Source organism: Capra hircus, chromosome 17, assembly GCF_001704415.2.
Source record: "Capra hircus breed San Clemente chromosome 17, ASM170441v1, whole genome shotgun sequence".
NCBI lineage: Eukaryota > Metazoa > Chordata > Mammalia > Artiodactyla > Bovidae > Capra > Capra hircus.
The window spans coordinates 22,985,973-22,998,585 of record NC_030824.1 but is presented as its reverse complement, the minus strand read 5'-3'; the positions used below and the strand labels follow the sequence as shown (position 1 = coordinate 22,998,585).

Here is a 12,613-nt window from a genome sequence, read left to right as displayed (position 1 = left end):
AGCCGCTTTAGCCCATGACACACCTCTATGTGCTGTTATAGTTAGTTCCACTTGTACCGAGGAGAGGACGGAGCTTGGAGACTCAGGTTAAGGCTACACGCCCTGCACAGGGTCCCAGGGGTTTAAAGGGAGACACATCCTTGGAACTTCAGACCTTGGGACTGGAACCCCATCATCCTGGAAGGTCCTGGCATACACGTGTGCCCCGGATGACACTGTGCCCATCATCTGTGCCCACTGTCCACTGCACTGGCCTTTATTTTAATTTCAGATGCACACATGTATCAGACCCATACATGTATGAAGACAACCATGCTGCCTCTTCTGTACATTGTTCTGAAGAACTGCAAGGGATCAGATATATGGCATCTTCTGAACACCAGGGGATATTCCAGAAGCATCGGATTATACCTGAAGAACACCTGCTTCAGAAACCAGAAATCTATTTGGGAGTTTGGGGTTAGTAGATGCAAACTACTATATATAGCATGGATAAACAGCAAGATCCTACTGTAGAACACGGGGAACTATATTAAATGTCCTGTGATAAACCAAGATGGAAAAGAATATGAAAGAGAATGCATACATGTATATACATATATCCCTGAATCACTGTGTTATACAGCAGAAACTAACACATTGTAAATCAACTATACTTCAATAAAATAAACTTTAAAAGAAGAAACTAGAAATTCAAGCATCTAAGAGGGGAAGTGACCTGCTCAAGGTCATGGTAATCAACACCAGCAGCATCAGAAAGATAACCCAGGTCTCATGTTTCTGGAAAGTCCCTAGGTTTCTTTTAGTCACATGTCCAGGAGGCTGCCCAAGTGACAAAGTGACCCTGTGTTTCATATACTCATCTACTGATTACAGTAAGTCCCCTACATGTAAACCTTCAAGTTGCTAGCTTTCAAAGATGCTAATTTGCATTCGCAAGTCCAGTCATGTAGGGAGTGGCAACCCGCTCCAGTATTCTTGCCTGGAAAACCACAAGGACAGGGGAGCCTGGTGGGCTACAGGGGTCGCAAGAGCGAGACAAGACTTAGCGACTAAACCACCACCACTGGCGCACACTGTCACGAGCGTGCATCCTCTACCAGTGGCTGTACTTTTGTGAACTTTACTGCACAGCAGTAAAGCAGTGTATAGCGTACATGAGTACAGCATCTTTATTTCAAGTCCAGGATGCCCAGAAACAAGCCTGAAAGCAGCGGCAGAGAAAGGATGAAGAGAGACAAGAGGAAGAAGGAGAAACTGAAGAACTGGAGAGATTCATGATGCAGGAAATGGCCCGCGGATCTTCTTTACTCGAGGAGTCACTGGTAGGTTTTGAGGCACAGGGTCCTAGTGTAGAATGGTACATGAAGGTTGCAGCAGCCGTTCAGAAAGCAATCCAGTGCTACTGTGTCATCTATGACGAGAAAAAAGGAGCTACCACCCAGATATCACTGGATTGTTTTTTTAAGAGGGTCGATAGAACTAAATCCAGCAAGGAACCGGAACCTGAGCCATCAGCGTCAGGCGTGAGTGAAGTTGCAGCTTGCCCTCCATCTCCTGTTGCTGACAATCCCGTTCTGCCTTCTCCCACCTCCTCTCTCTCCTCTAGTCAGTGACTCTTTTCGCCTGTTCACTCACTGCCAGCCCCTGTATGTCAATTGTCTTACTGTATTTTTCAAGGTCCTATACTGTAAGATTAAAAATGTTTTCTTAATTGTTTGCTTTTTATGTAGTATTTGTATGAAAAGTATTATAACCCTATCACAGTACAGTACTATATAGCCAATTGTGTTAGCTGGGTACCTAAGCTAATTTTGCTGGACTTACGAACAAACTGGACTCATGAATGCGCTCTCAGAATTGGGCTTGTTTGTATGTAGGGGACTTACTGTATAAAGGGAACACTGAGAGCTAATCACAAAGATGCAAATTACAGACTCTCTGAACTACAGGCGGATGAAAACGACTCAGACAACACAGGTGAATGCAGGGAAATCGCTCTCCTTTACCTGAGGGTCTGAAAACAGCAATCCTGTAACTTCATGCTTCACCACTGCGGCGTTTCCAGGGATGTTCCTCGCCAACACCGGGACTTCTAAATCCATTGCCTAAAAGGATGTAAAGAGCAAAGGAGACAGGTGGGCGATCACTGTCAGAGTCTGTGTGGTGAGATGAGCCAGTTTGTGACAGAAGGACTCCTTGGTTTCACTGGCGCTCTGGCATCACACAAAAATCACCCCAAAACTTTGCCCAAAGTGGTTTCCCAACACAAACCCCGGATTTTCCAACTACACACTGAATCTTAATGACTGACTGTATTTGCAAATGTTGGGAAATTATATACTGCAATGGCCTGTCTTATTGCAATGTCACAAAGAAACCTTCTCTCTCTCCAATTTTCAGTTCACACTTCTTCAGTGGCAGCCTGGAGTACACTTTTTGAGAATATTTACCTATCTATTTGGCTGCACTGGGTCTTAGTTGCTGCACGCAGGATCTCCATGGTGGCATGTGAACTTAGCTGTGGCATGTGGAATCTAGTTCCCTGACATGGATCAAACCTCAGCACCTTGTATTGGGAGCATGGAGATTTTGCCACTGGACCAGCAGGGAAGTCCTTGGAGTGTACATTTTTTAATTACCATCATTCTCACTTTCCTTGATGGGTAATTTTCTTTCAGCACCAGCCATACAAATGCCACCAGGTCTGTACATATCCCTTTGGCATGGATACAGATGTAAGGAGGAACAAGATTTATCACCTGATTACCCACTAAACAACCTTTCCAGTCTCAAAGGCCTGGGATCAGCCAGCATGGGGTTCCTCATGATGATAAAAGTTTCCACATCATGAATTTCCTTTTTCATCTTGTAGGGTAAAGATTGGGACCCTCCACTGTCATTATAATCAAAGCTATGGTTTTTCCAGTAGTCATGTATGGATGTGAGTTGGACCATAAAGAAGGCTGAGCGCCAAAGAATTGATGCTTTTGAACCTGTGGTGTTGGAGAAGACTTTTGAAAGTCCCTTGGACTGCAAGGGGATCAAACCAGTCAATCCTAAAGGAAAGCAACACAGAATATTCCTTGGAAGGACTGATGCTGAAGCTCCAATACTCTGGCTACCTGATGTGAAGAGCCAACTCATTGGAAAAGATCCCGATGCTGGGAAAGATTGAGGGCAGGAGGAAAAGAGGGCAGCAGAGGATGAGATGGTTGGATGGCATCACTGACTCAACACATGAGTTTGAGCAAACTCCAGGGGATAGTGAAGGACAGGGAAACCTGGCATGCTGCAGGACATGGGGTCACAAAGAGTTGGGCACGACTTAGCGACTGAACAACAACAACTGTCATTACACTTGGGAACAAGAAAACTCAGCAGCACAGGCAGAAAGTAACTCCGCATCTCAACATTAGGGTCACAGCTACCTTATGAGCCCACTGTTTGGGCCTTGGGTTCTGACCTCCAGTGAGCACCATCTGGCATTTTGGAAAAGATCACAGGCCAGGAATCACAAAACTGTGGTCTTGCCCTGGTGGAAGCTTTGCTCTCGACTGACAAGGGGTCTCAAATCCATTGCTCATCACCATCATTTTGGGGAGACAAAGTTCATCTTAAACAGCAAGGATTTACTGTATAGCACAAGCAACTGTATATTCAATATCTTATAGTAACCTGTAATAGAAAAGAATTGGAAAAAAAGAATATAGATGCATACCTATAACAGGATCACTTTGCTGTACACTTGAAACTAATATTATATTGTAAATCAACTATACTTCAATAAAAGAGAAAGAAAAAAAAAACATGTCATTTAAAAAGCATATGGAAATGCTATTTTCATTCAGCCAAGATGTGACATTAAGGATGGTTGATTCTCAAGTCACTTTCTTTAGGTGTAAAGTTACCTCTTCAAAAAGGCAAAGTCTCAGAATATGACTGTGCTGTGACGCTGGTCCTGATGAACACAGTGCCTGGGAATGTCTTGGGGAGATGGTGTTTGGAGACGAGCGAGCTTACCCTCTGAATCCCTGCAGGTCATACCGGGAAAGGGGCAGTGTTGAGGAGGGGCACTTGGAGCAGAAATCATCTCAAATCTGGTACCTGGGGCCCCATTTGGAGACTAAGAAGAGGAAACATCAGAGCTCAAGAGGTACCAAACACTTGGTCAAGTTTGCAGTCACTGGATTTCTCTTGCCCATCATGAGCTCTTCGAGCACCCAGCAAGTGGGTGGAAGCTTCACATTTGAACTTTTAAAAGTTTTGTTGGGGCTTCCCCTGGTGGTCCAGTGGTTAAGACTCCACCTCCCACTGCAGGGGGTGTGGGTTTGATCCCCAGTTGGGGAACTAAGATTCTACATGCCGGGTGTTGTGGCCAAAAAAATGAACAAATAAAAATAAATTTAAAAGCTTTGTCTCTGGTGCACCATCCTCAGCAGGGCTGATCCTCAGCACCATCCTCAGCACTGCAGCACAGTCTTTGGAAACACAGCCACCCGGGCTCTGTATCAACACAGTACGTGAGCTTTTGAAGGTGCCTTATATAGGTGTCTATATTGGGCTTCCCAACTCGCTCAGTGGTAAAGAATCAGCCTGCCAATGCAGGAGATATGGGTTCTATTCCTGGGTTGAGAAGATCCTCTGGAGGAGGAAATACAACCCTCACCAGTATTCTTGCCTGGGAAATCCCATGGACAGAAGAGCCTGGTGGGTGACAGTTCACGTTTAAAAGAAATGTCTTAACAACTGGGATTTTTACATGCCTCTGAAACAAAACAAGGGCTTCCCAGGTGGCACTAGTGGTTAAGAACCCACCAGCCAACGGAGAATATGGAAGAGAACTGAGCTGATCCTTGGATTGGGAAGAATTTCTGGAGGAGGTTATGGCAACCTACTCCAGAATTCTTGCCTGAAGAATCCCATTGACAGGGGAGGCTGGTGGGTTACAGTCCATAAGGTCAAAAAGAGTGGAACACAACTGAAGCAATTTAGCAAGAACCCATGCATGACAAAACAATGCTAATTCTGAAAGGTCAAAAGATCCCCTCCCTCCAAAGTGAGATGCACTTATTCTGTGATTAACCACTTTGGGTCTTTGAATTGATTCAAATGAAATCCACCCTCCACGGCTTCTCTAAAATCAGTTTCATTCAAAACCCTCATCCCAAAGGTTATTTTGGAGTTTTCAAAAGGAACACAGGGTCGGCATCTGAAAGCAGACGGAATTACTCAGAGCTGCCTTTCCTTTGAAGTAAATGACATCTGACAGCAATTCATCTGCAATGAAATGCTGTATGTGCTGGCTACAAAATCATTCCCCAAATCCACTTTACCCTTTCTTAAGAAGGTGGGGGAGAGGAAATGCGTATTTACATACAAAGGAGCGATTCAGCAAGGCTTGAGGACTGGTACTCTAAGAATGTACGTTTTAAAAGCTAATATGAAGAGTACAATGTACTGCTCCAGTAACACTACTTGAAAGCTGATTTTAAACCACAATGGAGATTAACGCTAATCATTAAGCTCAGATTGAGATATTGAGGCATTCAACATCTGGCTGAAGAAGAACATGTCACAAATCCAGGCTCTGTGCTCTAAAAGCTTCCGAACACAAGAATTATAGGCGTCAGTATATAGCTTCTACCCCAGCCCACAGTATTTTATTTTTTTATGTTTGCTTTTTTAAATGATGCCACATTTGCAGAGAATATTAGGCATACAACATCAGTCATTTCTTAAGTTTATGGAGCATGATTTTTTTTTCCTGCTTTAATTATTTACCATGACCTCTGAAACATCAAAATTGACAAATTGTACCTTTGGTCAGTAAATTCAACTAGTGTTCAAATGAATAAATGGATGTTACAAACACTTACGATACAATAATAGCATCACTCTAATTAAGTAGACCCTGAAGTAAAAAACTAGGGTTATGAGAATGCAGACGTGAAATGTGATTCAAAGACTCGGAGGACCAATGGCCAAACATTTCCTTTTCTGCAGGGGGTAGAAATAGATTTAAGGGATTCAAGGGATTAGATTCAAAGGGAATAGATTCAAGGCATTAGATCTGACAGAGTGCCTAAAGAACTATGACGGAGGTTCGTGACATTGTACAGGAGGCAGTGATCAAGACCATCCCCAAGAAAAAGAAATGCAAAAAGGCAAAATGGCTGTCTGAGGAAGTCTTACAAATAGCTGTGAAAAGAAGAGAAGCAAAAGGCAAAGGAGAAAAGGAAAGATATACCTCTCTGAATGCAGAGTTCCAAAGAATAGCAAGGAGAGATAAGAAAGCCTTCCTCAGTGATCAGTGCAAAGAAACAGAGGAAAACAACAGAACGGGAAAGACTAGAGATCTCTTCAAGAAAACGAGAGATACCAAGGGAACATTTCATGCAAAGATTGGCTCAATAAAGGACAGAAATGGTATGGACCTAACAGAAGCAGAAGATATTAAGAAGAGGTGGCAAGAATACACAGAAGAACTATACAAAAAAGATCTTCATGACCCAGATAATCACGATGGTGTGATCAGTCAGCTAGAGCCAGACATCCTGGAATGTGAAGTCAAGTGGGCCTTAGGAAGCATCACTACCAACAAAGCTAATGGAAGTGATGGAATTCCAGTTGAGCTATTTCAAATCTTAAAAGATGATGCTGTGAAAGTGCTGCACTCAATATGCCAGCAAATTTGGAAAGCTCAGCAGCGGCCACAGGACTGGAAAACATGAGTTTTCATTCCAATCTCAAAGAAAAGCAAGAATGCTTAAACTACCACACAATTGTATTCATCTCACATGCCAGCAAAGTGACGTTCAAAATTCTCCAAGCCAGGCTTCAACAGTACATGAACCGTGAACTTCCAGCTGTTCAAGCTGGATTTAGAAAAGGCAGAGGAACCAGAGACCAAATTACCAACATCCATTGGATCATCCGAAAAAGGGAAAGAGTGCCAGAAAAACATCTACTTCTGCTTTATTGACTATGCCAAAGCCTTTGACTGTGTGGATCACAATAAACTGGAAAACTCTTCAAGAGATGGGAATACCAGACCACCTGACCTGCCTCCTGAGAAATCTGTATGCAGGTCAAGAAGCAATAGTTAGAACTGCACATGGAACAACAGACTGGTTCCAAACCAGGAAAGGAGTACCTCAAGATTATATATTGTCACCCTGTTTATTTAACTTATATGCAGAATACATCATTCGAAATGCTGGACTGGATGAAGCACAAGCTGGAATCAAGATTGCCAGGAGAAATATCAATAACCTCAGATATGCAAATAATACCACACTTATGGCAGAAAGTGAAGAACTAAAGAGCCTCTTGATGAAAGTGAAAGAGGGGAGTGAAAAAGTTGGCTTCAAACTCAACATTCAGAAAACGAAGATCATGGCATCTGGTCCCATCAATTCATGGCAAACAGATAAGGAAACAGTGAGAGACTATTTTTTTGGGCTCCAAAATTACTGCAGATGGTGAGTATAGCCATGAAATTAAAAGACATTTGCTGCTTGGAAGAAAAGTCATGCCCAACCTAGACAGCATAAGAAAAAGCAGAGACATTACTTTGCCAACAAAGGTCCATCTGGTCAAAACTGATTTTTCCAGTGGTCATGTATGGATGTGAGAGTTGGACTATAAAGAAAGCTGTGTACTGAAGAATTGATGCTTTTGAACTGTGGTGTTGGAGGAGATAGACTCTTGAGAGTCCCTTGGACTGCAAGGAGATCCAACCAGTCAATCCTAAAGGAAATCAGTCCTGAATATTCATTGGAAGGACTGATGCTGAAGCTGAAACTCCAATACTTTGGCCGCCAGATGGGACGAACTGACTCACTCATATCAGGGAAAAGGCCCTGATGCTGGGAATGATTGAAGGCAGGAGGAGAAGGGAGTGACAGAAGGTGAGGTGGTTGGATGGCATCACTGACTCATGGACATGAGTTTGAGTAAACTCCGGGAGTTGGTGATGGACAGGGAGGCCTGGCTTGCTGTACTGCAAGGGGTCGCAAAGAGTTGGACACTACTGAATGACTGAACTGAACTGAACAGGGGGTTTTATCAAGTGCTAATCCATAGGACTTCTGTGGCATCCATTGTCTGTAAGGCATGTGTAAAGAACTATAGGAAATTCCATATATTCAATGGCTTGTGATTTAGGGATATGAAGACAACTCAGCACTGAAAGCTGGTTATGACAGGACAGATGGCATCTCCTCTTTACTAATATCACTCTTAAAGGAACCCAGCATGCCATGAACCAACAGCAAAATAAAAGAAAGCAAAAACCCTTCCGTATTAAGTGCACACTGGTGATGACCTCAAGTCACTAACACAAAGCCGTTAAGATACCTGGGTAAGGGAATTCCCTGATGGCCCAGCGGTTGGCACTCTGCACTTTGACTACTGTGGGCCCAGGGTTTAATCCCTGGTCAGGGAACTAAGATCCCTGAAGTTCCAGGGCACGGCCAAAAAAGTTTTAAAAGATACCCAGGTTGGGACTTTCCTGGCAGTCCAGTGGTTAAGACTCCATTTTATCAATGCAGGGAACACAGTTTCAATCCCTGGTCAGAGAACTAAGATCTCATATGCCATGCTGCACAGCCAAACAAATAGTTTTTAAGATACAAAAAAAAAAAAAAAAAAAAAGATATCCTGGGTAAACAACCAATTATGGAAAACGCTCAGTAAGAAGAGACTGCAAAGGGCTTCAAGGTTGGATTAAGTCCTCTACCCAAGAGTTGATACAGTCAAACTAGAGCCTGCCAGGTTTTCAAGAGCAGGGGCTTATTTCAATGCAGAAAACTCCAGCAATGGACTGCAAGGTTGTGCTGGGATGTGCATATTTAGCCCAAGTAGAGTAGTATGCAATTTTCCTTTTCTTTTCTTTTTGGCTGCGCAGCACGGTGGTGTGTGCAATCTTAGTTCCCCAACCAGGAGTTGAACCCTCCTCCCCTGCAGTGGAAGGTATAGTCTTAACCACTGGGCAGCCAGGAAAGTCCAGGAAGCGATTTTTTCAGAGCTGAGCACTAGATGGAGAGATTCGGTCCACCCTCATTCCCACCCTCCTGTGCATCTGTAACCACTCCTCTCTGTTACCACACCCACCCCCTGTGCACAAGCCCATCCCTTTCTTATCCCCTAAATTCTGGGATCATTGCACACACTGAAAAGAGAGAGAAGAAATCAAGACAAAAGAAGGCTTCCTACAAAACACACCTTTATCCACATCCTGTCCCAGCCCTTCATAGTCTCCGTCACCTTCCCACTGAAGCTACTTGGTGAGTCAGAGAGGCGACACTATCCTAGTTTTATTTCATTTTGTCACTGGCAAGGAAAAATGGCAAGGAGAAAGAAAACAGTATTTTTAAATCCCAGCTAGAACTTCAAAACTACTTTAGAAGTCCCAAAGAGATGCCGCTGTGCTTGTTAGCTTTAAGAAGCACACAGCTTTATTGACAAATGCATCACCTCCATAACTAAGAAAAGGGGTGATCGACAATTTCATATTCCCACTCTCGGGGCTCGTTAGATCATTACCTCCAGAATTGCGGCTGACATGCCTTCAGAGACAGAGCTATTCACCAGCGCGAAGCAATTCTTCATGACAGCATGGAGGTCTTCCTGAGCCATCTCCCTGATCAGTCGTACCCCAGGGCTCCTGAAACAACAGGGAGCAGAGAGCATCTATGGCCGGGAATCTTACAGGGAGAGGCTGGGAGGAAAGATGACAGTTTTGGAGAAATAGCTTAGATCACCAGGGAAGCATGATTGATAAAGGGTTCAGTACAGAAAACCATACTGGAGTGAGAATCCACTCTATTTCCATCCCTGATAAGGGAGGGAGGAAGCCTGTGAACACAGCTGCTTCCATCCTGAATCCTTCTGACCATCAAGACACATGATTCTCAGATACTGGACATCAGAGATGTGGCTCTTGACATTTTTCTCTGAATGATTTAGAAAACAAACCTTTCCTAATAATGCAGCCTTTTTCCAATGCTTTTTTTTTTTTAATATGACATAATTTTTTTTTAATTTTTTATTTTACTTTACAATACTGTATTGGTTTTGCCATACATCAACATGAATCCGCCACAGGTGTACATGAATTCCCAATCCTGAACCCCCCTCCCACCTCCCTCCCTATACTATCTCTCTGGGTCATCCCAGTGCACCAGCCCCAAGCATCCTGTATGCTACATCGAACCTAGACTGGCGATTTGTTTCTTACATGATTATTATACATGTTTCAATGCCATTCTCCCAAATCATCCCACCCTCTCCCTCTCCCACAGAGTCCAAAAGTCTGTTCTATACATCTGTGTCTCTTTTGCTGTCTCACATACAGGGTTATCGTTACCATCTTTCTAAATTCCATATATATGTGTTAGTATACTGTATTGGTGTTTTTCTTTCTGGCTTACGTCACTCTGTATAATCAGCTCCAGCTTCATCCACCTCATTAGAACTGACTCAAATGTATTCTTTTTAATGGCTGAGTAATACTCCATTGTGTATATGTACCACAGCTTTCTTATCCATTCATCTGCTGTTGGACATCTAGGTTGCTTCCATGTCCTGGCTATTATAAACAGTCCCAGTGCTTTTTTAAAGATACTCAAAGAGGGTGAGTACCCCTGGTGGTCCAGTGGCTAAGATTCCATGCTCCCAATGCAGGGAGTCTGGGTTCAATTCCTGGTCAGGGAACTAAAGCCCACGTGCCACAACTAAGACCCAGTTCAGTCAAATAAATAAATAAAGATAAATATTAGAAAAGATACTCAAAGAGATAATCATAGATGTATCATAAACAGAGAGAAATAGAAATAGTAAAACCAAGAGTGTAACACCACCTTTGTCACAGAGGTTTTGCCTTGTTTTATTTTTCTAACTTGATAGTATGGACATTCTTCCCCATTCCCCCAACCCTCTCCAGTCTCACGGTGTTGAGGTTATCATTTCACATAACTGGTTATACTTTTACATACATGCATTCTGTATCTGTGAGCGATATAAAGACACCTGATTGCATATTACAGTATGGACATTCTTCCCCATTCCCCCAACCCTCTCCAGTCTCACGGTGTTGAGGTTATTATTTCACATAACTGGTTATACTTTTACATACATGCATTCTGTGTCTGTGAGCAATATAAAGACACCTGATTGCATATGGGGGTGAAATCAGTGTTTCCCAGTCCTCCGGGGTGGTGGAGTGGCCAGGAGGAGGAGCTGGGATCCTGGGAGGGTGAGGATATACACATAAAGGGGGGCTGACCCGCATGGGAGAGGATCCTTCTGGCTCTTGTCCTGCCCCATCTCCCCACTTAGAACATGGAAAGTGATGTGTGAGTTCTACAGCTACAGTCATCCTAGAAATGGAAGTCACAGGTAGGGAGCACAGGAAAGAGAGACAGGAGACAACATCTCTGAAGTCTTACTTGGTCCTGGACCAATGACATCTGATTTTTTTGATGTGAGCAGTTAAAACCCCTGGGTATGTAAGCCAGCATTGTTGGGTCTCTGTGGTTGCTGTTTAGTCGCTAAGTCATGTCTGACTGTTCTGGGACCTCGTGGACTGTAGCCAACCAGGCTCCTCTGTCCATGGGATTTTCCAGGTAAGAATGCTAGAATGGGTTGCCATTTCCTCCTCCAGGGGATCTTCCTGGCCCAGGGATCAAACCTGCATCTCCTGCACTGGCAGGAGGATTCTTTACCACTGAGCCACCAGGGAAGCCCTGGTCTCTGTTACGGGCAGACAAACGCAATTGATAGCAAAGACCCTGGCAAATTGCTTTCCAGAGGAATGGCTGCGATTTTCACCCTCACCAGCAGATTTTTAGTTGTTGGGGTTTTTTGGTTTTTTTTTTCGGTTTTGACCCACGAGGTAAGGGACAATTATAACCTCAGAGTGGGTTTCCTGGGCATTTCCTGACCTAGCAAGGTTGTATGTCTTCACATGTGAATCCATGCGACTGCTCCCTAGGGAACTGCTGATGCTCCCAGCATGTCAGCTTCCAGGGTTGTCAGTGGGGAAAGGAATAGCACCCAGATTCTCACAGGATCATCATGAGATTAAAGGAGGAATTATTAATGAAGTGCTGGGAACAGAGCCTGGGACACGGTGAATGCTGGGAACAGGGATTATTTATCAGTCACTAGGCTTCCTCTCCTGCAAAACACCTGTTCACTCCCTATGCTTCTCTCTCTCTCTTTTTAAAAAGTGTATTTCATCATGTCACTCAGCATGTGGGACCTCAGTTCCCTGTTGCTTCAGTCATGTCTGACTCTTTGTGACCCCATGGACTGTAGCCCACCAGGCTCCTCTGTCTATGGGATTCTCCAGGCAAGGATACTGGAGTGGGCTGCCATGCCCTCCTCCAGGGCATCTTCCCGACCCAGGAATCGAACCTGCATTGGCAGGCACGTTCTTTACCATTCCCTCACCAGGGATCAAGCCCGAATCCTCTGCATTGGAAGCTTGGCATTTTAACCGCTGGGCCACCAGGGAACTCCCATACTTACCTCTTTACTTTGGCTTTCACTTCCCTTGTGAAGACTGGATCGACCTGAAAATTGACAAAGACGAATTTTAGGAAAA

The 12,613-nt window shown here is 43.9% G+C and overlaps 1 protein-coding gene across 3 annotated transcripts in view; it reads right to left on the bottom strand.

Annotated features, from left to right (window-relative positions):
- The window catches only part of GLT1D1 (glycosyltransferase 1 domain containing 1), a 116,832-nt gene that overhangs the window by 23,118 nt on the left and 81,101 nt on the right, over positions 1 to 12,613 (bottom strand). For 2 of the 3 annotated variants that reach the window (XM_018061410.1, XM_018061411.1), the window contains 3 exons: positions 12,538 to 12,581; positions 9,550 to 9,670; positions 2,010 to 2,108 (listed from right to left, as the gene is read on the bottom strand). In XM_018061410.1, coding sequence (XP_017916899.1) covers positions 2,010 to 2,108; positions 9,550 to 9,670; positions 12,538 to 12,581 — 264 coding nt within the window. Of the gene's footprint in view, positions 1 to 1,153; positions 1,415 to 2,009; positions 2,109 to 9,549; positions 9,671 to 12,537; positions 12,582 to 12,613 lie in introns of those variants that run through there. The other variant, XM_018061412.1, reaches the window with a different exon arrangement.